Below are 23,534 nucleotides of genomic sequence, written 5' to 3'. Positions count from 1 at the left end.
GGTGGTGTACATTTGTCTTAAAAACATTCTTTATAAACGTATTCCATAAACTGTAACCAAGAAAGAGAAACAAAAGATAAAATGTTTACACTACATGCAATATCGTATTGGCCAGAACTTGTTTTACAGACAAAACAATTTGTTAGAGAACTATTTTCCAGTGTTTAATAAATGTATTTTGACCAACAGCAAAAAGTATTTGTGAATGATTTATCAGTAAACAACAGAAGTAGTCCCAGACTTACCACCTGTGAGCAACATCAAATAAAACCTCAGGATACACTCCTCCTCCCTTGGCTGCAGACTCCACCGCTAGACATGCACGTTCCAGCATCTCAACACACTGTTCCTTACATTGGATGAGAGCACGCTGAATTTCGTTAGGGTTCAGTGCATGTGCATGAGGAAGGCAGGACAGAGCTAGCTCAGCTGCAGCTCTAACCATTGCTGGGTCTCTGACTCTCGATGCCCTGTCTGCAAGGGAGGCTACTTCAGGAGGTGTTAGATGACCTTCCCAAGAGTCAATGAGGATGTCCTTGATGGCTAAGCTACCTATCTCCATAGCCTGACCTATCATGAAGAGGGTGAAAACAAAAGTAACGTAATATGAAATTAATCACGAGTATTTTCTTAAATTGTGATGAATGGTTTTCTATCATGAAATTTTACAGTGTTGTAAAAGACTGGGTCCAGAATGCATGAAACAAACCTGATGCATCAATCACTTTTAAAACAGCTGTAAACATTTCAGAATATCTCGTGGTAAAGGATGTTTCAAAAACTACAATCTTATGTGGTATATTGTGTAAGTATATTCCAAAGTACTGAAAATGTGACTGACAAATTTTTTCAGTTGTTCTAAAAACACATCAGCAACACATGTATATTCAACATAATGAAATTAAATATAAAATGGTAGCAATGTGAATGTACATCTAGAAATATAAAACATTTTACATACAGAAACCTTTATAAAAAAGTAGGCAAAATATACTTCAATATAAAGCTTCCAAGTGACACTACTACAATCTCATTATTTATTTTAAAGTTTGATTATAGGGTTATTACTTGTTAAATAAATCATTATTTTCAGGCTAAGAATGTTGTATTAAAGAAAATAAAAAGTAATTATAAAAATGAATAAATAAAAATTCCAGATAAATTTTACTATAATTCATTTTAACTTCACTTTTATATATATATATATATATAAATGATGAGTTAAGTGATTGTATCTTTCATACCAGTAACAACATGAAAAATATATATGTTTAATTTCTGGTTGTAAATACTTTATTCCAATTTAACAAGAGAATAAACTTAAATTTGCCTCAAAAATTGTTAATACTTGTCTACATATAAAGCAGGTCATCAAATCCATGCAAAATATTTATATTCCTGATTTTTCCTTTAGTTCAGAGGAGTGAGGTTGTAAAAGTACATAGGCCCAAATAAGCAAACTGATTATCTTCTAAAAAACCTTTACTGTTTCACAGTCAGTTAGCCACATACAGAAGTCTCTTGAATATTAAAATACAAGATTATTACCTGTACTTGTGAGCTAAATCACTAACAATATCAAATTTTACTTTCAGCTAAAATCTCAGATATGTTTACTGTTTGTCACGATGAATATGTAGAATGTCTGATGTGTTTCCACACTTATCTTTATAGCAGTCAACTTGAATAAACCAACAAGGAAGTATATTTCTTCTTTGAAAATATATAAAAATGGATTAGATACACAGCAAAAAGTCAAACAGTAAAGTAACAATACACACCAGTGATCCACGATACGTGTGAAGAGTATGTTCGGGAGAGCCAGTTAGGAGAAACAGCATTATGTAGTTTAAGAGCATACAGCCCAATCTGAAAAGCACATATGTGAAGAGCACGATGTGGGCCTCTGTGGTTCTGACCTGCAGATGGTTGTGTAAATAGGACAGCTGTACTACTGTTTCCTCCTGCTTTAGTAAGTACAGTCTTGGCCAGTTCAAACATGAAATGAGCCGAGGCTTCACTTGGTTGGTTTGGAACATTAGGATATGCTCTTTTACCTTTGAATCTGAAATATAATGTTAACTTAGTTATCTCTCTCGCTACAGGCTTGGTTGAATTGGCCAAGAACGTGATCACAAATTGACCGTTACAGTTTCCATGCTACAAATTATAATGTTTTGTGTATCTTCAAGAAATCTCACAACAGTCAAGTCATTTTACAATTGTAGAGAGAAAATCAGAATGTTTAATAAAAATTTCTAAATGAATATATGGAGTCAGTGTTGACTTCTCCAAAATCAAAGAGGTTTTCACGTTAAGAGTTAAAAATACTTTTCTTCATCTAAAAAAAATACAAAAAAAATACCAAATTTCATTTGCATAACTTCTAAAACTTTTGTTTCACTAAAATTTAATTTTCATCTGTTATTCTAACTGCTCTAACTAAATACAAGGTTGTTTAATCTAACCTCATAATCATTGAAATGAATTTCAAAATAAATCTAAATTACATTTTTTTTCCTTTACTGAATGACTCCAAACTGTAACATGAAATTACACTTGTTTACCCTAATTACCTTTAAACTCGTAACTTATCTGATTACACTTGGCTTTTACTGTTTTATTGCCTTTGAACCATGACTAATTTTCATGCCATTTCATGTGAATTTTGTTCAATATAAATCCCATATTACCTTATAAAATTAAATAATACATTGTAAAAAAAGTCATGAGGTGTGCTTGTGAATAGCCAATTATTCTTTATCTAATCTAACTTTATATAACAAATTTCTTAATTTTTTACATTTTAGTTGCTTTTATAATAATAAATAATGAATACACGTAAAACACAAGAAATAAAGTGTTTACTTGGGCCTTCTTTTCCTTGTTGATGATACTTAACCCTAAGCTCCTACACTCATGGTATTAATGCACCAAATAATTCTATATTCAATCAAATAATGCACCAAAAACACAGAATAATAACATGCAAAAAACAGAGGATGTTTTATAATTATCACTATTTTACTGGCTTTCTAACTGTGCAACAAGAGCTGTCAAAAATCCATCTATGCTTGGTCGATGCATTTCCTGTAGCAATAAAGTTTGAGCTGAAAGCAAAACAGAAAATTCTCTCTACAGAAAACAAAGTAGTGTGATATGTCCTTTGATAGACTAAAACCTTGGCTTGTTATTGGGTTTAAATAATACACATCAGACAGAACTACTGACAACTCCTGAAAGAGAGAATGTGATAGATGAGTATGGGAAGACAAGTGACTTTCTATGTTATAGTTATAACTATATAGGATTGAAGGCTATAAAATTATGCTGTACCTGAGCAATGATAACATTATTATACATAAATTATATTAAATTTCATACTTATTCAAGGGGTGTTAAATAAAGAAGAGAGAATAATTAAAAAGAAAATGTTATCATTCACATACTAGGGGAAATTCAGGATTTTTCAAAATATTGTCTTATGAGATTTTCAGAAGTCCAAACTTCCCTACTGATACATGTCTGGAAAGTGACATACAATAAGGAAATGTCTGCCAATACATAATATGAAAAAAATGCATAATTGTCTGAGAAGATTCAATAGTTATCCCTCAGAGCAGTCAGTTTAAAATAAATTTTCTTTTTCAAGATGTAATATCAGTGCCAATGTATTTTTCTGAGTATGTATTAATGAAAATGCTTTAATTTATCTGTTATTAAACATACAAGGTTTAGTAAAATCATCCAATGTTAGGAAATCTCTATATGAAATATACCAGTTACAGTGTTTTGGAACCAGCATATAAAATACTTGTTTAACTGCCATCTTTTATTTTTTATAGTATTACAAGTCAGTTTCAGGGCTAAATTAATATTTGTAACATGTTACAGTTCTGTAACATCTCAAAACGTTTCCTAATAAAAAAAACAACAAACATCTACAAAACCATATAAAAAACAAAACTACCTTGTTGGCTTCACTGTAGTTGTTACGTGTCGATTTAAACTGTCTCCAGCAGGAAAACCCCCTTCAAAACGATTAACTTGAGATGGGCTATATTGGTACGAAACAAGACAACACATTCAGTTTCCACATCTAGCTGATAACAACAATATTTATAAATTTTAATAAACATAACTACAAAAATTGTTATATACCACAGAACTGATACTTGCATCTAAACCTAGAAGCTATTTCTAACTCATCAAGTCTCTACTATATTTCAGAACCAGATTTGTTTTAGTAATTTAAATTGGCCAATGTGTAACCTCTTTGCATTTTGCATATCACACTCATTTCATTTTTTAAAACTGGATAATGTGAAATATATCTGTGGCTTCACAGTTGACAGATGTATTAGAAAATGGAGGGTGCTGGAATGCCAATTTCATTCTCCACAATTCAGTGAAATGTTATTGTACATTTACTTTACCCTGTTAAACACTAATTTTAATGTACATTTAATCCCACATGTGTCTCCAGTAACCATAAAATAAACCTTCTTAACATCCTTTGTACCATTTTGGAAATTCTTTATCACTTCTATAGAGCTACATGGTGTAGTAAAAGCATCCCGCGTGATAAGAGCTGGACTCCATATGAGCAAATTATTTGTAATCTTACAATAAATCTTTCTTTGATGTGTTAATAAAACTTTTTGTTGGCATTTTCATTCAGTGTTCATTCAGCTGATATTAAATTTTAATTTTGAGTTAACTTTCATTATTTAAAAAATTAAAATTTGGAACAGCACAAATATTTTATTTGATCCTCAAACCAATAATTTTCACTGGGTAAATAAGCTCACAGACCAAATTAAAATATGTCCTATCTTTTTTTTAACAATTATTTATCACTTGATATGTAGAAAAATGTTTCCAACTGTCCAAACACTTGCTTTAACTATAGATGATTGTATTTAATAAATATTAAGCTATTTACACCAAAACACAAATGTGAAATAAAATTTTTTTAGAAGTTTTGAAAACCGTGTACATTTTTAACAACACTTACGTGCTTATATTCTTGTTTGCTCTTTTGAAGTAAAACAAACCGATGATATTGTTTACACTATATTATGAGAGAAGGAAAACAAATGATTAGCAACAGAAATAGAAAAAAAACAGTGCTTCATCCAACCTTTCAGAATCCCTGGTTTTGTTCCGAGTTCCTTTGTCACCTGAAGAGCTGGAAACAAAAGAATTACTACTTTCTCCACTACTGCCACTGTCACTTCCAGGCCCTCCAGTTTTTATCCAGGTACTTCTTCTCACAACTGTTGGAGAGTTGTCACTAGAAGTAGTTTCTGGAGCACTGCTATCTATACTGGCCATACCTTTGGAAGTAAGCAACAATAATGTTCTCAGTCAGCTACTTAATTTCTCATATTATCAGCAATGTAATGAACTAAAACAATCATTCACTGCATGCAAAATGTTTATTGCTTTATCTTGAAAAAAAAAAGTTTTTAAAGATCTCACTGAAGTGTTTAATATTGTAAAAGGAACTGATAACTGATGCACCAACATTCTTCATACTTAACAATAAGAATTATAGAACTTTGACACAAATATAGATTCACACAAGGTAAAAGCTGTCTTCAGCTAAGACAATTTCATTTTTCAAATAGGGTGGCTGTCCTATGGAATGGGTTACCTTCAGATGTTGTGGAGGCAGTATATTTGAGTGAATTTAAAAGAAATCTTGAGAGATATGCAAGTGATAAGGGCTGGCTTTAAAATGTTTTAAAATTTATCTTATAGTTTTAGTTTGGCTTTGAGGATAGGGCAGCCGAGATGGACCTCCAGGTCCCTCCTTGTCCCTAATTATATGCATTGTGGTTCTACAGCTTCACAAAATCATGATCCATGGAAATGTCTGAATTCATTCTATTTAAGTTTCTTGATAGTGCAAAAGTTAACATAATTAAGAGAGTAACATTCATACATGCAAGGAAAGCTTTTAAAATTTCATTAAAATTTACAAATATTAAATTATTAGTAAGAAAGTACAGATGGTATCACCATATGCATAAGAAAGGGATGGGTGAAGACAGTACTATGCATTGCAAATGGAAAGATATTTGAAAAACAGATTGGTCATTCCAAAGAACCCTATCTCAAACAGTAGTTTTACCACTTATGAATTTCTTCATTTGGTTACAGATATTTAAGAGTAATAGTACCACTATGTAAGGACCTGGGAGCAATATCACCATGTTTTAATACATTTGCTCAAGACTCTTGAGTCAAAAGCATTGATAGATCTAGCATCTCTTACTAGGTATGTAAGTCAATCAGTTTGTCACTTTGATCAGACTACAAACATGCTTGTATAGAGTTGCATAAAACTTGATCTTAAACTTACCGGCAGAATGTTTTTTACTTGTGTGGAAATTAGTGCAACGGAACTTTGCCTCCCATGCTTTATAATCCTCTTCCCAGCCTGGACTAGAGGCCCCTTCACTATCACCACGTTCACTAGTTGGTAAATAAAAATATACAAGTTTAAAAATATTCTAATATTTCAACAGTATTTTTATTTCAACACATTACATCTATCAGCACTAATACCCAAGATATATCACTTCATGATGTCTTAAATTGAGCTTTAAGCAAGTTTTCATAATTCTAAAACTTTTCTAATACCAGGTTATATAAAATTGTGATTCTTAAAGGCAAGCTATATCACAAAAATGCAATATAACTTTAACAACGTTATTTTGACTTTTTATTATTCAACAGACCTTTAAACATTAACTTAATAACAAGATTTATTGCTTTTTTTTTCTTTGAAGGGATAAAAATAGGTAATTAAAAAATAAGTACCGATTTCTGTGACGGTGGGACTCTTTTGCACGAGCTCCACTAGTTTTATTATGGCTCTTTGGCAAGCCCAAGTGACTTGTAGCCTTTCTTCGAGAAACAATATCTTCTGGTGTCACAACATTTCCAGCTTCTTCTTGTACTTGCTCATCTTCAATTTTTTCACCAAAGAGCACTGCAGTTTTATTAGTTTCTCCTTCACCATGTTCCAACGAATGAGATCCCTGAACTGTTGTAGTGCTATCTGTACATGATGTTGGTGTGTAATAAGTACTTTGTGCTTGATTTTTATGGCTTTGGGAGTCTTCCTTGTCCAGAAGCTTGTTCATAATCTAATACAAGATGTTATTTGAAATTTAAAAATAATCTAAATTTTCCATAAGCTTTTCCTTAAATGGAGTTCAAACACAAACCTTTACTAACTCACTAACTGCACTGAAACTGATTATGTGCAAGAAAGAGAGAAACTACAAATCATAGATTTAATATTTTATTTGAAATAATTTTTAGTTTTCATAGAACTTTGCACAAAGCTAGACAAGAGCTATTTACACTAATCATTCCCAATATAGTGAAAGTACATCAACCTTGTCTCAGATAACTGAAACAAAAATGAAATAGCTAGTACTTTTTGTAGAGTTCAACTTGAATGAACGTATGTGCAACCAATTTCAGAGAAAAGTTCACTTTTACTTCTTCCACTATATGCATTTGATCAGACGAGAAAATACTATAGTGATTGAAGAAATTTCTAAGTAATTCTTTCCAAACTAATAAGGGGTATACAACAGTGTTGGTAAATTGAAATATTAATCACTATTCAAGTGATTATAACATTCCAAGAACACTAATTGCTAATATTTCTGATCCACAGTATTATCATAGAAACTCACCAACTAGAAGTTAGTTAGGAAATGTCAATAAATAAGTTATTACAACTGTTATATTACCTTTGAAAGTTTTTGCTGATCATCTTTATAATGAACAAGTAGAGTAAGGGCCAGTTCTCCCCTTTGTCGACGTGTTCCCTCGCATAGGATTGGATGGTCAGCTTCAGACACATTGGCTTTTAATCCTACAAACAGAAAACATCTACAATAATCATCTATAATTCAAAGTGATCATTACTTTCTTTAAAGTATAAGGCAACTGATAAGAAATGTTGCCAAGTGCGACACCAAAATGTACAGAGAGAATAGCATTGTGTGTTAGTATTTTTAGTCTTTAAGAAAAATTTAAAAAGGGATTGTTTTAAATTATCAGTTTCTGAAAAGAAAAATCTGGAACTAAACATTTAAACTATCAGTTCATCCCACAAGTTATGTCCGAAAATTTAACACAGAAAGTTCATCACGTAAGTAATGTCCGAAAATTTAACACAGAAAGTTCATCCCATAAGTAATGTCCGAAAATTTAACACAGAAAGTTCATCCCATAAGTAATGTCCAAAAATTTAACACAGAAAGTGCATCATCATTTCTGTCTTTGTAGAAGGCTTTAATAAATAAAATATGTAGTAGGACGTGTATAAAAGTTTTCAGACAAATAAAAGAAACTAACCCAACTCCATTTTATCAGATCGTTAATCAAATAAACCCTTATGAACATGGATGTGTCTGAGGAGCACATTAGGCATATAATACTTTATAAGTTTAAAAACAGCAATAGTGTAGCAGAAACTACACAAAACATTCAAGGTATTTATGATGCAGAGTCTCTCGATTAAAGAAAATGTCAAAGGTGGTTTCAGAAGTTCACATCAGGTGATTACAGTGATGCACTACGTTCAAATTGTCCTGTTGAGTTTAATGATGACTTGCTGCTGGCTGCACTTGATGAAGAACGTGCTCTTACAGTTGAAGAACTAGCACAGAAGCTTAATTCAACCCATTTCACAGTTCACTTTCATCTGCAACAGCTTGGAAAGGTGTTAAAACTTGGAAAATGGGTCCCCATGATTTGACAGAAGCCAACCTTAGAGCAGGAGTGGACTTTTGCATTCCTCTGCACTCTCGTAAATGTACCTCACCTTTTTTGGACAGGTTAGGAACTGGAGATGAAATATGGATATATTATAAAAATGTTAAGTGCTGCAGACAATGGCTTAGTGCAGATACTCTGACTAATGCACAGCCCAAAAGATCTCTACCATAGAAAAGTCTTGTTAAGCATCTGGTGAGATACTGTTAGTGTGATCCACCTTCAGTTGCTGCCATTCAATGTAACGATTACAACAGACTTCTACTATCAACATTTAAAGAGCTTGAATGGTGCACTACAAGAAAAGAGGCTTGCTTTGATCAACTGTGTTACACCAGGATAATGCACGACCCCATACAGCAAGGATCACACCTGCAAAGACTGAAGAGCTAGACTGGGAAAAACTTCCAGATCCTCCTTATTCTCCATACCTTGCCCCATCTGATTATCATCTATTCTGAAGTTTGCAGAACTATCTTGATGAAGAAAAACTTGGAACACATGTAGATGTCAAAATTACCCTGTCCACATTCTTCTCCTCCAAACCCCAAGAATTTTACAAAAGTGGCATTCAGAAGTTTGTGAATCATTTGCAGGAAGTAATTAATAATAATGGAACATATATTATTGATTAAATAACATTAAAAGTGTTTGAAGTCCTTTCTCTTTTTCTGAACCTAAAATCGAACATTACTTAAGAGATGACCTGATATTAAGGTTTTCATCATTAGCAGTCTCTCTGTACTCCACATTCATCCTATTAACAACTACTAACACAGCATTTAAACAGTATATAATTAGAGTTCATATACTTAAGACAAAAAATTTCATGATTTTCCCAAATTTTTTAAGTACCACTGACCAAATTTCAAGGATCTTAGGTTAAGTATGTGCCAATATTGAATCCAATACAAAATTATGATGGACCAACAAAAACACCATGAAGAAATCTGATATAGTGGACACTAAACTGGACAAATATAAAATAAAATCAGATACTTAATGCAAAATGTATTTCTCATTAAATAGTCATATATTCCTTGCCATTTGTTCCTTTTTTTTTTAACTTTGAGTAATATTAAGAACAAGCAAAACAACACCTATTTACAGTTGTGGACAAAAGACTGTAACAAAAATATACTGGCCAGTATTTTTTGTAGAACACTACTTCATTGAACGTGTGTGTAACCAATTTCAGAGAGAAACTTACTTTTACTTCATTCATCACGTGCATTAGATCACATGAAAAAATACCTTGGTGAATGAAGACATTTCTATCTAATTCCCTCTGAACTAATAAGGTGTATACAGTTAAATTTGCAGTATTGTAATAACCAAAATAATAAAAACACAGATTGTTTTGGTAAAAAGCCAGATGAGCTGAAAAAAATAAATATTAGGGTTTAATGTCAACATTATTCAGGTAGCTTGGGACAAATAAGAAATACATTGATTTAGTTTCTGATGTGACATATTAAGCAATGAGAATCACTAAGATATCCCAATTAAGAACCTGGAAAGGATATAAAGGACAGTTAATACCAAAAAGATTTCAAAGAAAAGGAAGACTGTAGATTCAAAAATTTTTATTCTCCTAAAAAATTAAAAGAAGCTTACAAAGCTGTCTTATACAAAGGAATGGATAAAGGCACCAAACCTTTGTTAAATAACCTTGTCAAAAACTGAGAAACATGTGGAATGATGGGATGAGAAGGATTAAAACGATGTCTGAGAATAAGTAAACCATTTCTGTTGATAAACATCTAAACGTCAAACGAACCATGTTAACAGATGTCGCCAAAGAAGAGGTTAATCCTAGACATTGCACAAAAGACAGCACAAAAGCCACACATGAAGTCAAAAAATGGTGATTGCTGAAAAAAAATGTTTGACTGAGGCTGACATAAGAGATGAACTGGAAAAGGTTTGCACTCCTGAAAATACTAAAAGAGAGGAATCTAAGGCTGAGTTAGCCAATGCGACTCAACCTGAAAAACTCAACAGGATTAGCAAGGTATTAATCAGTGCAAAAACTATGGAATCTGAAAAAATGCATAGAAATGAAGACTTATCCAATAACAACTGACAGCATCTATGCCCACAACCTGAGAATGAGGTGTATGAGAGCTGGGCATGCCAAAGCATTGGTCTGAGGCACATCAAGATGAGAGCAGATGCAACAAACAAAACTTTTGGTTGAAGTATCCATTCCACAGAAAGAAATCTGTTGGAAGGTGATTGGCCACTAATTACATTACAATGTGAACATGATGAGCAAGGAGAACAATCTTATGGTTGTGGGACCATAAGAGAAGATTCAATGTTGAAAACAAAGAACCCTCTAAATGTGCTCTTGCTTGCAAATGTATGAGATCACCATTGTGTTGTCCAAGTGAAGCATCAAATCCTTCCCTCACAACAACGGGAAATTCCAAGACAACTCGTATGAACTGCTAGAGGCTCACAAAATTGATGTGGTAAGAAGATATCTCTACCATCCAGAGGCCCTTGCATTCCATATCACCTATATTAAAGTCCTATTCTTGGAAAGAAGCATCCTATGAAAGGTTTTTCTTAGAATGTAGGGAAGTAGAGGGACACCTACTGTTGTGTTGTTCTTGTCCAACCACCAGCCAAAGTCATATGGAATACAAAAGTGTGGTAGAAAATTACAAAGTAAATGAAATTGTATTAGCAGAACATGTGGGAGAAACATCTCATCTTATAGACTGGAATAATATTAACTTGATAATTTAAAAGAGAAATAATTATCAGAAAAACTACTGAAACTGAAAAAACAAAAATATTATATTATACATTGAAGCTAGTCCAGATATATAAATAATGGAGTACTGGACAGATGTGTTGTAACTTTAGGTAATACCAGTCTAGCTGGCATTTTATTATGTAAATCACAACTTTGATTTTACCATTACTACTGATGATGATGTTACAAGACATCAAAATATTATACGTTTTTCTTTGTCAAGTCCTTATTTTTAAAAACAATTTATTGTGTAACTTTTCACATTGTATTCCTTTTAATTGTAGGTAGATATTCTACACAAGTGTTATATTTAAAATATTTAAATCATTACATCATAAGAAATGTAGGAATACAGGAAAAGTATAGAACATGGGCATATTATTTTAACTTAAAAAAGAAAAAAAAAAGGCGTATGTTGATTTATTATTTCGTAATAAACCAAACTGCTTGTTGAAGCCATTAGGGCCAATGGTTTCCAGTTGAACCAAGTAGAAATTTCAGATTTTTTTCCATATTTAATTTAAACGTAAAATAAGTATTATGCAATAATGGCTTATCCAAACAGTTTCATTAGTTAATATTATTTTACTATTAAAATATAATGTTACAATGAAAAATGTGCATATTTAATAATGAAAATACATCTCCCTCTGCGTACAACAATTTCATGCAAGATTTTCCATGTCTTTCATACTAATCTAGGTGACACAAAAATCATAAAATGATTGGAAGGTGTTATATATTTATATACTGGGCAATGTTTTCCTTTTAGGCCTAGGTTACATGGCACCAAGAGTGAAGTTTGACCAGCACACACCTAGAGCTGCTACTGCTGCTTCAAATCCTAACTCCTCATCACTGACAGACTTATTTGACATGCTAGTTACATCTCCTGATGAAGGACCTTTGAAAACATAAAAATATGTATTAGAAATCATTAAAAAAATACACTTTCAGGTATATGTAAATGAATTATAATAATAAAACTTTCCTTTTTTTTTTTCTTTCTTTCTTTACATACATACATACATACATACATACATGCTTTATTTAACAAAATCATGTTCTGGAAAGAATCAATTACTTCCCAACAAAATGTTTGATGCATATATAAAGATGACAGAAAAATAAATCTAGTAAAATTGTTTTAGGTAAATAATTTCATTTTCATTACAAATATTTTAAAAACAATGTCTGAAACTTTTACATAGGACTCAAATATTATTAAGCTCAAAATGTTTGAAATATATAAAAGCCCTAAAAAAAGAAAATACTTAGAATATACACACACACACACACACACACACACACAAAATTATTCATAAACCTATAAAATCACTATCTCGCATGCTTGTAAAGGCAAGCACAAATTTTCAAAAAGACAAAAATCATTATAGCAATTGTAATTAATGTATTCCTCTTTCCTGAAACTTACCTTGTATTACTTTATACAAAAAAAATCCAATTTCGAAACTATCCATGAATTATTACAATCTTATGTCAAAAATGCTTATCTATTCATACCACACAGAACTAATGCATCAAATATGAAACTGGACAACATTAGAGGTAGAAGTGCCTCCCCTCTTGACTGAAGCAGTCCGGACCGTAACTGTTCAGCCCGCTCTCTAACCACCTTCAGCTCAGCATCAGTTAACATGATACGTTTTAACAAGCCAACCAATTCTTGCTCTTGATTTGCCATTTTAACCTACAGAATAAATACATCATCAAGGTGCTCATTAATAGCCTAATAAATACAAAAACTTACACAGAAAGTCATTCAGATAATTTGCTTTTAGTAGTTGTACTGATATTAAAATGAATAATACCTAAGTCATCAAATAAGTTAGTACAAACCAATAATAAGTAACAAATTAAATAACTTTTATCTACAGCATCAACTAATCATATAAACAGCAGATCACTGAACACAGTATTAAAACACAATTTAATGACAAACTAAATACAAATCTCATTTATCCAGGTGTTTCTTAATCTACATTAATAACAGATACAGGTAGCATAGTTATATGCCAGCTAATATATTTAACTAGAGTAACTTACACTATAATAACAGATAACTGATAAAGTTTCTCAACTCATGCTAATAAAATTAAATGGCAGATGTTATCATTGTTGTTAGCTTACAATAATAGGTCTGACTATTGCCCAAAATACGGTATTGTGATAAGGTACTCTTATACAAGTATTTTTACACTACACAGCAGGATAGTATCACAGAAAATGTCAAGTCAAATCAGATGTACCTCTGAAGAATTTAATAATGAAGCAGCATTGCTTACTCAGATATATTCTTATCAATGGAATTATTAGGTGCTCCTTAAATTCAAACAATTTTTCCAAAATTTGTTCTTTCCCTTAATTGTTTGCCACAATTTCAAAATAATTATGCCTTGTTTCCTTGGAATTCACCATTTTTCATACATAAACAGAGACAATTCATATAGTACAGATTAATTTTATTGTGCGATCATCCTTGATTAGAAACGTGACTGCAAAACAGTTAAATTATGACTAGTACTTTTTGAAGAATATTGTTATAGCTATTATTACACCACTATATATAAAGGTACACACACACCATAAAAACTCAGATTTATACACAAACAAATATTTTGTTGTTGTTGTTTTGAATTAAGCACAAAGCTACACAATAGGCTATCTGTGCTCTACCCACCACAGGCAGTGAAACCCAGTTTTTAGAGTTGTAAGTCTGCAGACATACTGTTGAGCCACTGAAGGACAACAAATATTTTATTGCATGTTCATGAACTCAGGAACGGAAAGAAAATGTTTCAGATAATTCAAAATAGTCTAAAATTAAAGCAGATAAAAATAAGCAGTATTACTTCCAAAGCCTTGGTAGAAGCAGGTGGTCTTGCAAGTTCTAAGCCAAAAAGTCCAACACGAAAGGCTAGATGAGAATGGTCAGGATTTTCTCCAAGGACTGAGCACAGAAAGGCAGCCTTGGACAATGTAGCAGATGCATGTAGACTGATCTGATGACATGCAGGATTAAAACGACGATTTCTTTTCCCACGGTTTGGTTGAGCAGGCATGTCAACCACAAAATTTGGAGGGTTGGCCAGTAGTTCCTCTGCTAGTTTCACTGCCAACTTGCAAGCTTCCTGTGTATGACCATGTGCATGAAGAGCTTCTGCTCGAGCAAACAACACCTACAGAAAGCATCACAAAAGTATTAATTAGTTTCTATGAAATCATTCTGTAAAAATGTAACATAGTACATAACATGTAAATGTCTCATGTATAAATTTCAGAAAAAAATTGTATGACAAGTATTTCTTTCAATTCATGAAGTACCTCATACACACACACACACAAATAATCACATTCAGAAGATCAGTTCTACAAAAATAATCTTTAGTAGAATTGACTGATCTCAAAACCACCACACAAAATTAGAAAATAAATATAAATTATGTTGTTTTCGTTCTAGAATGACTACAGATTATAAAATGAAAACAAATGTTTAGTTTAAGTAGCTGAAATCACATAACATTAAACATTTATATACATTTATTATCTTTTATTATACTAACCTTTAATCCATTCCTGGCAAACAATACAGAAGTTACAATGACATGGCACTCATGCTACCATATCCAATAACATAAAACTGAACTTTTAAGTCCTTAAAATGTGACCCTCTCACTTAGACATAACATGTGAGTATATAAATTAGTACTACTACTAAGTTATTAAACTTATTTTTCAGAAGAGTAAAGCGAACAGTTACCTATTCTAGCTATGATCTTTGTATTCAATTGCTGCTTTGATGTAGGCCACTTAGCCTTTTAAAAGTTACCACATGGAGGATATGAAAAAAAAATTATTTCATGTTTTATATATACAGTTAAATAACAAAAAATAAAAAAGAAGTGAACTACTGTACTGATACTACAGAATTCCACTACAATTCATCCAGCTAAGTAACTAAGCTGTACTCAGGTCTGAAAAAAAGATACAATTTCAAGCAAATAAAAGACAACCTACCTGCTTGAAATCTTGGTTTGAAAGAATGAGATGGACTTCTAATACATTACAATGGCTGAGAAAACTGCTCTGGGGACATTATAAGCTGTGAATATGTTAATCATGTCATATATTGATGTAAGTGTATATAAAGTTCCATTTCTAAAAATGGAAAGTGGTGAACAGGGCCACTGTGTTTGAGTATGCACGTCACATCTCAGCAAAACAAAAAGATACGAGGTTCTTATTTTATATTACAGCTTGTGAATACTGGCAATTTGAGTTCCTAATTCATACAAAACTATAGACTTAGTATTTATCTATTACAAAAATCTAATTCAAAGCAGTACCCCATTCAACATACCATCTGACATGCAAAAATCTACATTTAATTGCATTTAATATTTACTTTAAATTATGAAATTGAATAATTTTAATTCAAATTTTAGTATCATACATCTACAGTTTGATACCAAATCTACACAACTTCATGAAATAGTAGTTCAATGAAATTTTGAATTCAAGTCAATAAACACGACCACCTGGGCTTTTAACATTCAAGTAATCATGAAACTATGCACACTAACTTTTAAGGTAGTAAGTGGATCTCCATGAAATTCGGCAAGCAGTTAGTCAACATTTTAATTGAGTATATTTACTAAAGATTAGACTGTGAATGTTAGGAATTCCAGTCTCACCAAGACTTTGAGTGTTTTGAGTGCAAGGTGATTTTTTAATGTTAAGATTAAAAAAAATTTTTTTTCTATCTTAAAAGTTCCAATTTTTATTTACATGGCCACAAGAGCCTCCCTAAATGTTTACCTAAACTATACTGTATCCATTACTTCCTTCACCATAAACTATGTGGGCTCAGTCTAGTTTACCAATCTTGTAACCACCACAAAAAAAATAAATTTAAATTACCTTTCTTTAGCCTTTCTAGAATGACTGCAGGTTGAAGAAAATAACAGTTACTTATCCTATATAGCTTTAGGCTCAGAGCAACTTACATCTGTTTTCTATTAATTTTATTGTCTTATAACTCTTTAAACTGTGTAACTATTAAACATGCATAAGAAAGCTACCAAAGCTCAAATTATGGCAAAGTGAAACACCAATTAATGTAATGCATGTGAAACTTGTGTTCATAGCTCATTGAGATTTTTATCTCATTTTCTTATCTAACCGAGGTGGATTCTAATGTTTACATTTTTAGTTACTTTTATAACAATATACATAAAAAACAATAAATTAGTACTTACATGTAAGTTTTGTATTTTTTGTGCAGTTGAAGTCATGAATTTTTGATACAAGTTAACCTCAAGTTTTGGAAGGGTTATTATTAGCACTTTACTGAATACACAAAGAATACAAGTGACCTATAACAAACATAATTTAATTGCTAAGCTATAAGTGTTAATATTTCTTTTATTTGGTAAAGGTGAATTCAGACATAGCAAATTTTAATCTATAGGCCAAATAATTAAAAAGTTGTCATCTGAATGACTTAACCTTCAGTATATTACTATCTTCTCTCTTTCTTGCTTATAAATAATGTAATAGCCAATGTCAGGGTGATTTAATGAGATTTTTTTTGAAAGACAGTATTGATAGAGAGTGTGTAATATGAGCTTTTTTTTTCTAATTTATATATCTGTAAACGAAGATGATTTAAAGTCAAGTCTACATTCTGTTTTAGCAATACCAATACTATAAGTTTTTAACTTGTATTAAAACACGAACCTTAGATAGGGGTGAAAAAATATCTAAACTGAGGATTTCAGATCAAAAAAGGATCATGGGATATAGAGAAGGGAAGACTGAGAGTGCATCTAAATATCTTTTTGAAATTAAACATTATACAAGATCAACTTTTCACTCATTACCCACATTTTGATACCAAGTTTAATGACATTTATTGATATTAGCTTCATTGAATTCTGTATACAACACTGCAAAAAAATTGTGACATATGTTTACCTACCCATGTCCAGAGGGTTAATTTGGACTATACTTGGATTTAACTCGCTCAATGTGGGCCGAGTTTAACTGAGCATGTAACCTTCTTTGTATTCATTTAAAGTCTTTATAAAATTAATATTTGTAATTTTTAATATAGTGTGCAAGCATATCTTCACAAATTTTGGCAGTATTTCAATTAACATTATGTCTTTCACATACTTCACTAAAAAAGATATTTTTTTATATTTTTGATAAACTAAAATAAATATTTCTTCATGAATATACTGAGTATTTGTTTTGAATAACCTGTGTTAAAAATAATTTTCATGTTCAAATTAAAAATACTTTTCCTCATTTCAAAAATCTCAAATTTCCTTTGTTCAATCCCTAAAACCTCCTAAATACATTTCAAACATTTATTTTTTCAGTAAAGCTGTATTTTATCTGTTATTTTCTATGCCATAACTCAAAATAGGATTGGTTAATTTGATCAACATTGTAACCACCCCTAAAAAATTCAAAACAAATATAAAATACCCTTTTTCTTTCTAGAATGACTTCGAATTATAACATAAAATTACATTTGTTTACCCTAAGAAGCTTTATGCTTGTGACAGCATACAATCTATTTATAATTAAAGTTTATTTTTTTATAGCCTTTTGACTTGTGTCTAACTATTATTTGTGCCATTGTAAGTTGTAAATAACTCAAGACACATGCAGCTCACAATATCAAATTACATTTCCCATGAGCTACTATGAACTGCTTGTAGGCATACCTCATGAAACCTTTCTACTGCAGTATTTATTTTACCTAATCTAAATTAAACTAACCTAAAAAAATCACTATTTTTACATTTTAGTTACTTTTAAAATAATAATACCAATAGAATAAACATGAAAAACACTAAACCCAGTTTTCTCTTTCATTGCAGTGAAGGTCTCTTAAGCTCATTTTTTTATTCTAATGGTAGTAATGAACTTGATATATTTTATTTAATAGAACATTGCACCAATGTAGACTAATAAATGTGCAAAAAGTAGACCCGCTATAAATTCATTCAAGCTAACCGTTGTGATTTCTGTGGGAATCTAAGTTGTATTATTAACAATACTGACACTTGTTTATTCAGAACACAATGCAATACAATACACATCATTTGACAGATGAAAATCTTAACCTTCTATTGGTTATAGATAATATATAATTATATGCAAGATAACTATTAACAAATCATGAAAGGGAGGATGTGACAGGTGGGTGTAGCTGAAGGGGTTTGATTGTCTATTCGATAGCTCTGTAACCAAACAAAATTGAAGGCTATAAAAAATTATAGTTTGTCTGAGCAATTAAAATTTTATAGTTAGTAATTCACATTTCATTTTTTTTTTTGAAGGAGTGGTAGAAAAACAGAGAACATGCTTAAAGAAAACAGTTGCATATCATGCTAGGAGAAATTAAGAAATTTTTTAATATAGTCTTGTAGAATTAAGAACTTAAAACTTATATAATATTAAAATAAATTATTAGTTAAAGTTTTATGCTACATTTCTGACAATTTTGAATTTAAGACACTAACATTTTGTGTCACACACAGTAAAGGATACCCAGAGCAAGAGTTTTAATAATATTATCATCAAAGAAGCCCCACCCCATCATCACACACTTGTGATTGAATAGAGAGGTCAAAACGAAAATCACATTGGATGACCAGCTTGGAGATGATTCACTTGTATGGACTAAAACATTTGGATTTTAAGAAATTAAAAGTCAATTTCCACTGAAAAGCTGTTCACGATATAAAAAAAAAAATTATGCAAACCTCATTCTTCTTAAGGAATTTTTTCAGAAGTGCATTGAGCTAAAAATGCATAAGAATATCCTGGCCTAACACATTAAAATACTGAGAAATAAAAGCAGCACATATAATATCCTCCATATTATTATTATTAGAAGATACTAGACATTAATGATAATGTTGGTAAAACAATAACAATGTGCACTTTATACTGTCAAAAGACCTCTAAGTTTACTGAATCTTTTACTCACTTCAAGTGGATCTTCTATCTTTTTTACTGACACAGTGAAGCGCTCTGATTCTGTCTTTGTTTCTGAAACCTTTTCAGGACTTGGCAGGATGGCTTGAGGACTGTAGTAGTATACTTGGTACTCATCACTGGACTGCTGAGATTCATTCTGTTCACTGTTTTCATCACCCTGAGTTCTATTTATCCACAATAAGCATTCCAAATTACAAAATTAAAATTTACTTCAAATATCACATCATATACAATTAGATTTCACAAAAAATACAGTTACATCAAAAGTAGAAGTGAATGGTTATTATAAAACCAAACTACAGATAGTGTAGTAAATATTAATACGAAGAGTGCATGTGTTTTCTTATAGCAAAGCCACATTGGGCTATCTGCTGAGTTCACAAAGGGGAATCAAACTCCGGATTTTAGCATTGTAAATCCAAAGACTTACCGCTGTACCAGCAGGGAACTAATATGAAGAAAAACTTTTCTAATACACATTTGTAATTTAACAATGATATTGAAAAAAAATTTGCAGAAAGTCCTTTAAAATTATTTTTTTTTTCAATTCTTTTCCAAGAAAACCAGCAGTTTGAGACTATGAGCCTTTGGCAAAAGAACTGTGAACACATACAGTAACATGGAAACAAATTCTTTTAAATCTGTCCTTTTCAGTATGTATCTGATGAATTAAAAAATAAAAGGACAAGGTAAATATTACAGGAAAAACTCACTACACAAATGATTTCAAATTTTACTTTAGAGATGTAAAGAAATCCAGGATTGTTTTTCTCTCAATATCCAGTACAAGCACCCCTGAAACTTTTAGTACGAGTTGTGCAGATTGTTAGTTGAAAAATATATTTTTATTTTAAGTCTTGAAATGGACATTAAAATAAACAAAATAAGCAATCTCTTTGTCTAATCTATTTATAATAATAATAAAAAATATTTACTGACTTACACACTCATTTTGACAGTTTCATATCAAATTCTTTCAAGCATAAAATTGTTCCAAATCTTTTAAACAGAGCCTATAATATCTGTTCTGATTTTACACAAAAATTCATGACATTCTACAAAGTTATGGTTATCCCCCTAATTACATTCTATAACATGCAAACTTTTAAAAATAAAACAATCTACCAAACAAACCATACACTGTCTCAAAATATCCAGTTATTATTCCTTTCAGTGGCAAAATTATAAATTCATATATCAAATTAAAAAATAAACATATTACCTACAAATTAGTATTTAAGCAAGCATTTAGAATGAAGTTTCATGAAGTTTAATTAACTATCTCCTCAAAGAACTTATCACACCCAACTGATCTGAAAAGAGTTAACAGAAGAAACTGCAAATTTTTTGTCTTTTAAATTGGTATACAGTGGAGCTTAACATTATACTTAAGTACTGGTTTTAACCTATAAATGCATCAGTAGAAGTCTCTAGAATTTTATTTGCAGAATAACTACGAGGGCTGTTCAAAAAATACGCAGACTGACTTCATAAAACAAAATGTACTTTATTTAGAAGTTACAGGTCTGGGACCCCTTCAAAGTACTCTCCTCCCCAACACACACACTTATCCCAACGGTGTTTCCACTTGTTGAAACAGTCCTGGTACGCTTCTTTTGTAATGTCCTCCAGCTCCTTCGTCGCATTTGCCTTAATCTCGGGAATTGTCTCAAATCTTCCTTTCAAGGGTCTTTTGAGTTTGGGGAACAAGAAAAAATCGCAAGGAGCAAGGTCAGGTGAGTAGGGGGGGTGGGGAAGAACAGTGATCGAGTGTTTAGCCAAAAACTCATGAGTTCTGAGGGCTGAATTTTGCAGCAACGCAGTGCATCTTCAATTTTTCGGTCAAAATCTCGTAACAAGATCCAACTGATATCCCACACTCTTCAGCAAGCTCCCTGACAGTCAGACGTCGATTTGCCCGCACCAGGGTGTTGATTTTGTCGACGTGTGGGTCGTCAGTTGACGTGGAAGGATGTCCAGGATGCTCATCATCTTCAATGGACTGTCGACCATCCTTAAAACGTTCATGTTACTTGAAACATGCCGCACGCTTCATAGCAACATCACCGTAAGCCGTGTTAAGCATAGCAAAAGTTTCAGTCGCAGATTTTCCAAGTTTAACACAAAATTTCACAGCAAGTTGTTGCTCCTTCAGGTCATTCATTCTGAAATCCGCCAAACGAAAAAATCGCACTTCACTTAAAACTGCGTAGCTAATACACAAATGAAGATATCTGCAATCGGGAAATGGCGTCGTAATCAGCTGACCTGTGCGAACCTAGCAACACCAAGCGGATTCCCCTGGAACCAACTGGAGCTGCGCAATTCAAACAGTTCGCGTATTTTTTGAACAGCCCTCATATTTCTTAGTTTGTTTTATTATATTACACTAAATTACCACAAGTATGTTTTGGATACAAAGAAGTCAAACTGGTAATGATCTTCACACCCAAAAAACACCAATGCTGTGAAAAGCAGTTTTCACATTATGATTTTTGCTAGTTTTTAGATCAAAATAAATACAAAAGCCACTTCATTCAAAATTTGGAAATACAATTAGGGTGCAAGTTACCAGTCCATCTATTTTTTGATAGGTTGTTTAGACAGAGTATTCATAATAAAACTTAATTGAAAGGATAGTAACTGCATGTTGTAGAAACGTAAGTGTAAAGGACAATGTTTTGGAAGTCTTCTGCCTTTAGGTTCACCTGAATATGAAAGGGGGAAAAAACTTTCAAAATGTAGTCTTCTACACTTCTGTTTCTAAAACAGGCAACTGCCATCTATTTAACAAATTTTCATTAGTCCAACTATATTTTCTGCATTAACAGATAAATACCTTGACTTTCCAGCTTGACAGTTGTCTTCAGGTGGATTTGACCAGTCAGAATCTTCTTCTGGAGAGGATTTTTCAAGTTCTTTGGCTATGCCTACTTCTGGAGGATTTGAAGATTCCCCAGTTTCATCCATACAACTACTCTTTAATGTCAGATCTGAAAACTCACTATGGATTTTAGGTACAATACCAGTACATAAAACTTCTGTTTTTCTAGAAGAATCCTCACATAAGTGAAGCTGTAAGTTACCACTTGAATCATTAGACATGTTCTCGCCATAAGGTAGTTGAATATTTACAGTGATTGGAACCTTTGTTTCAGATGGTATGGGTCCAGAAAACTGAGTGAAATTTTCTATTGGCTCCGTTTCATTTTCACAAAATCCTTCACTGCTCAGGGAGCTTCGATTACTCTCACTGCATATTTTCCCAGAATTTTGTGAACAGCGATGAACTGGAGGAGCCAACCTGCTATGAAGACGCCCTTCAATGCATGAACTCACATCTACTGATCGCCCTCTTCGATTATTAACATGACAAAAATCTGATGGTTTTGAAGTCATGCAGGAAACAGAGTGATCAGAGCCACGACCTTGGGTATAGGGAACATACCAACGGCTTGCACCTTTTCCTGTGTAAGTGACACCTTCAATAGGATAGTCACTCCAGTCTAACAGACAAGCTTCCATTGCTGGTTTAAAGCCGGTAAAGACGTCGATATCAGACCGTTTGATTCCACTTGCTCCACTACCACTGTTGTTTCTCACCTTCCACACTCTTTCCAATGTTTTTAGATGACATTCACGCAACTTAGAAAAAACAAATACTCTTATTAGTTAAAAGGACATAAAACAAATTCAGAAATGTTATATAATTTTGCTGCAACTCAAGGTAATTACAATAAAAGAGAGAGTTAAATATACCTAATCTTTAACATGAAAATACTTTTGTTATACCTTTAAAATTATTAGGTTTCATGAAAGAAAAAATATTCACGGAACACAACAAATGAACTGTCAAACTTTTGCTGCAGTTGTAATGTAAGGCATATAATTTTCAATAATATTAAAACTAAATATTGTA

The 23,534-nt window shown here is 31.9% G+C and overlaps 1 protein-coding gene across 1 annotated transcript in view; it reads right to left on the bottom strand.

Annotated features, from left to right (window-relative positions):
- LOC143256032 (zinc finger SWIM domain-containing protein 8-like) overlaps positions 1-23,534 on the bottom strand; it is a 73,886-nt gene that overhangs the window by 9,795 nt on the left and 40,557 nt on the right. Inside the window, exons 11-22 of the mRNA XM_076512612.1 lie at positions 22,455-23,260; positions 19,605-19,779; positions 14,449-14,775; positions 13,100-13,286; positions 12,393-12,479; positions 7,779-7,903; positions 6,832-7,160; positions 6,371-6,483; positions 5,144-5,339; positions 3,971-4,057; positions 1,782-2,065; positions 246-570 (exon numbers count right to left, since the gene is read on the bottom strand). Of these exons, the coding sequence (XP_076368727.1) occupies positions 246-570; positions 1,782-2,065; positions 3,971-4,057; positions 5,144-5,339; positions 6,371-6,483; positions 6,832-7,160; positions 7,779-7,903; positions 12,393-12,479; positions 13,100-13,286; positions 14,449-14,775; positions 19,605-19,779; positions 22,455-23,260 (3,041 nt within the window). The remainder of the gene's footprint in view (positions 1-245; positions 571-1,781; positions 2,066-3,970; positions 4,058-5,143; positions 5,340-6,370; positions 6,484-6,831; positions 7,161-7,778; positions 7,904-12,392; positions 12,480-13,099; positions 13,287-14,448; positions 14,776-19,604; positions 19,780-22,454; positions 23,261-23,534) is intronic.

This window comes from Tachypleus tridentatus, chromosome 7, assembly GCF_004210375.1.
Source record: "Tachypleus tridentatus isolate NWPU-2018 chromosome 7, ASM421037v1, whole genome shotgun sequence".
NCBI lineage: Eukaryota > Metazoa > Arthropoda > Merostomata > Xiphosura > Limulidae > Tachypleus > Tachypleus tridentatus.
This window is presented reverse-complemented; position numbering and strand designations above follow the sequence as displayed.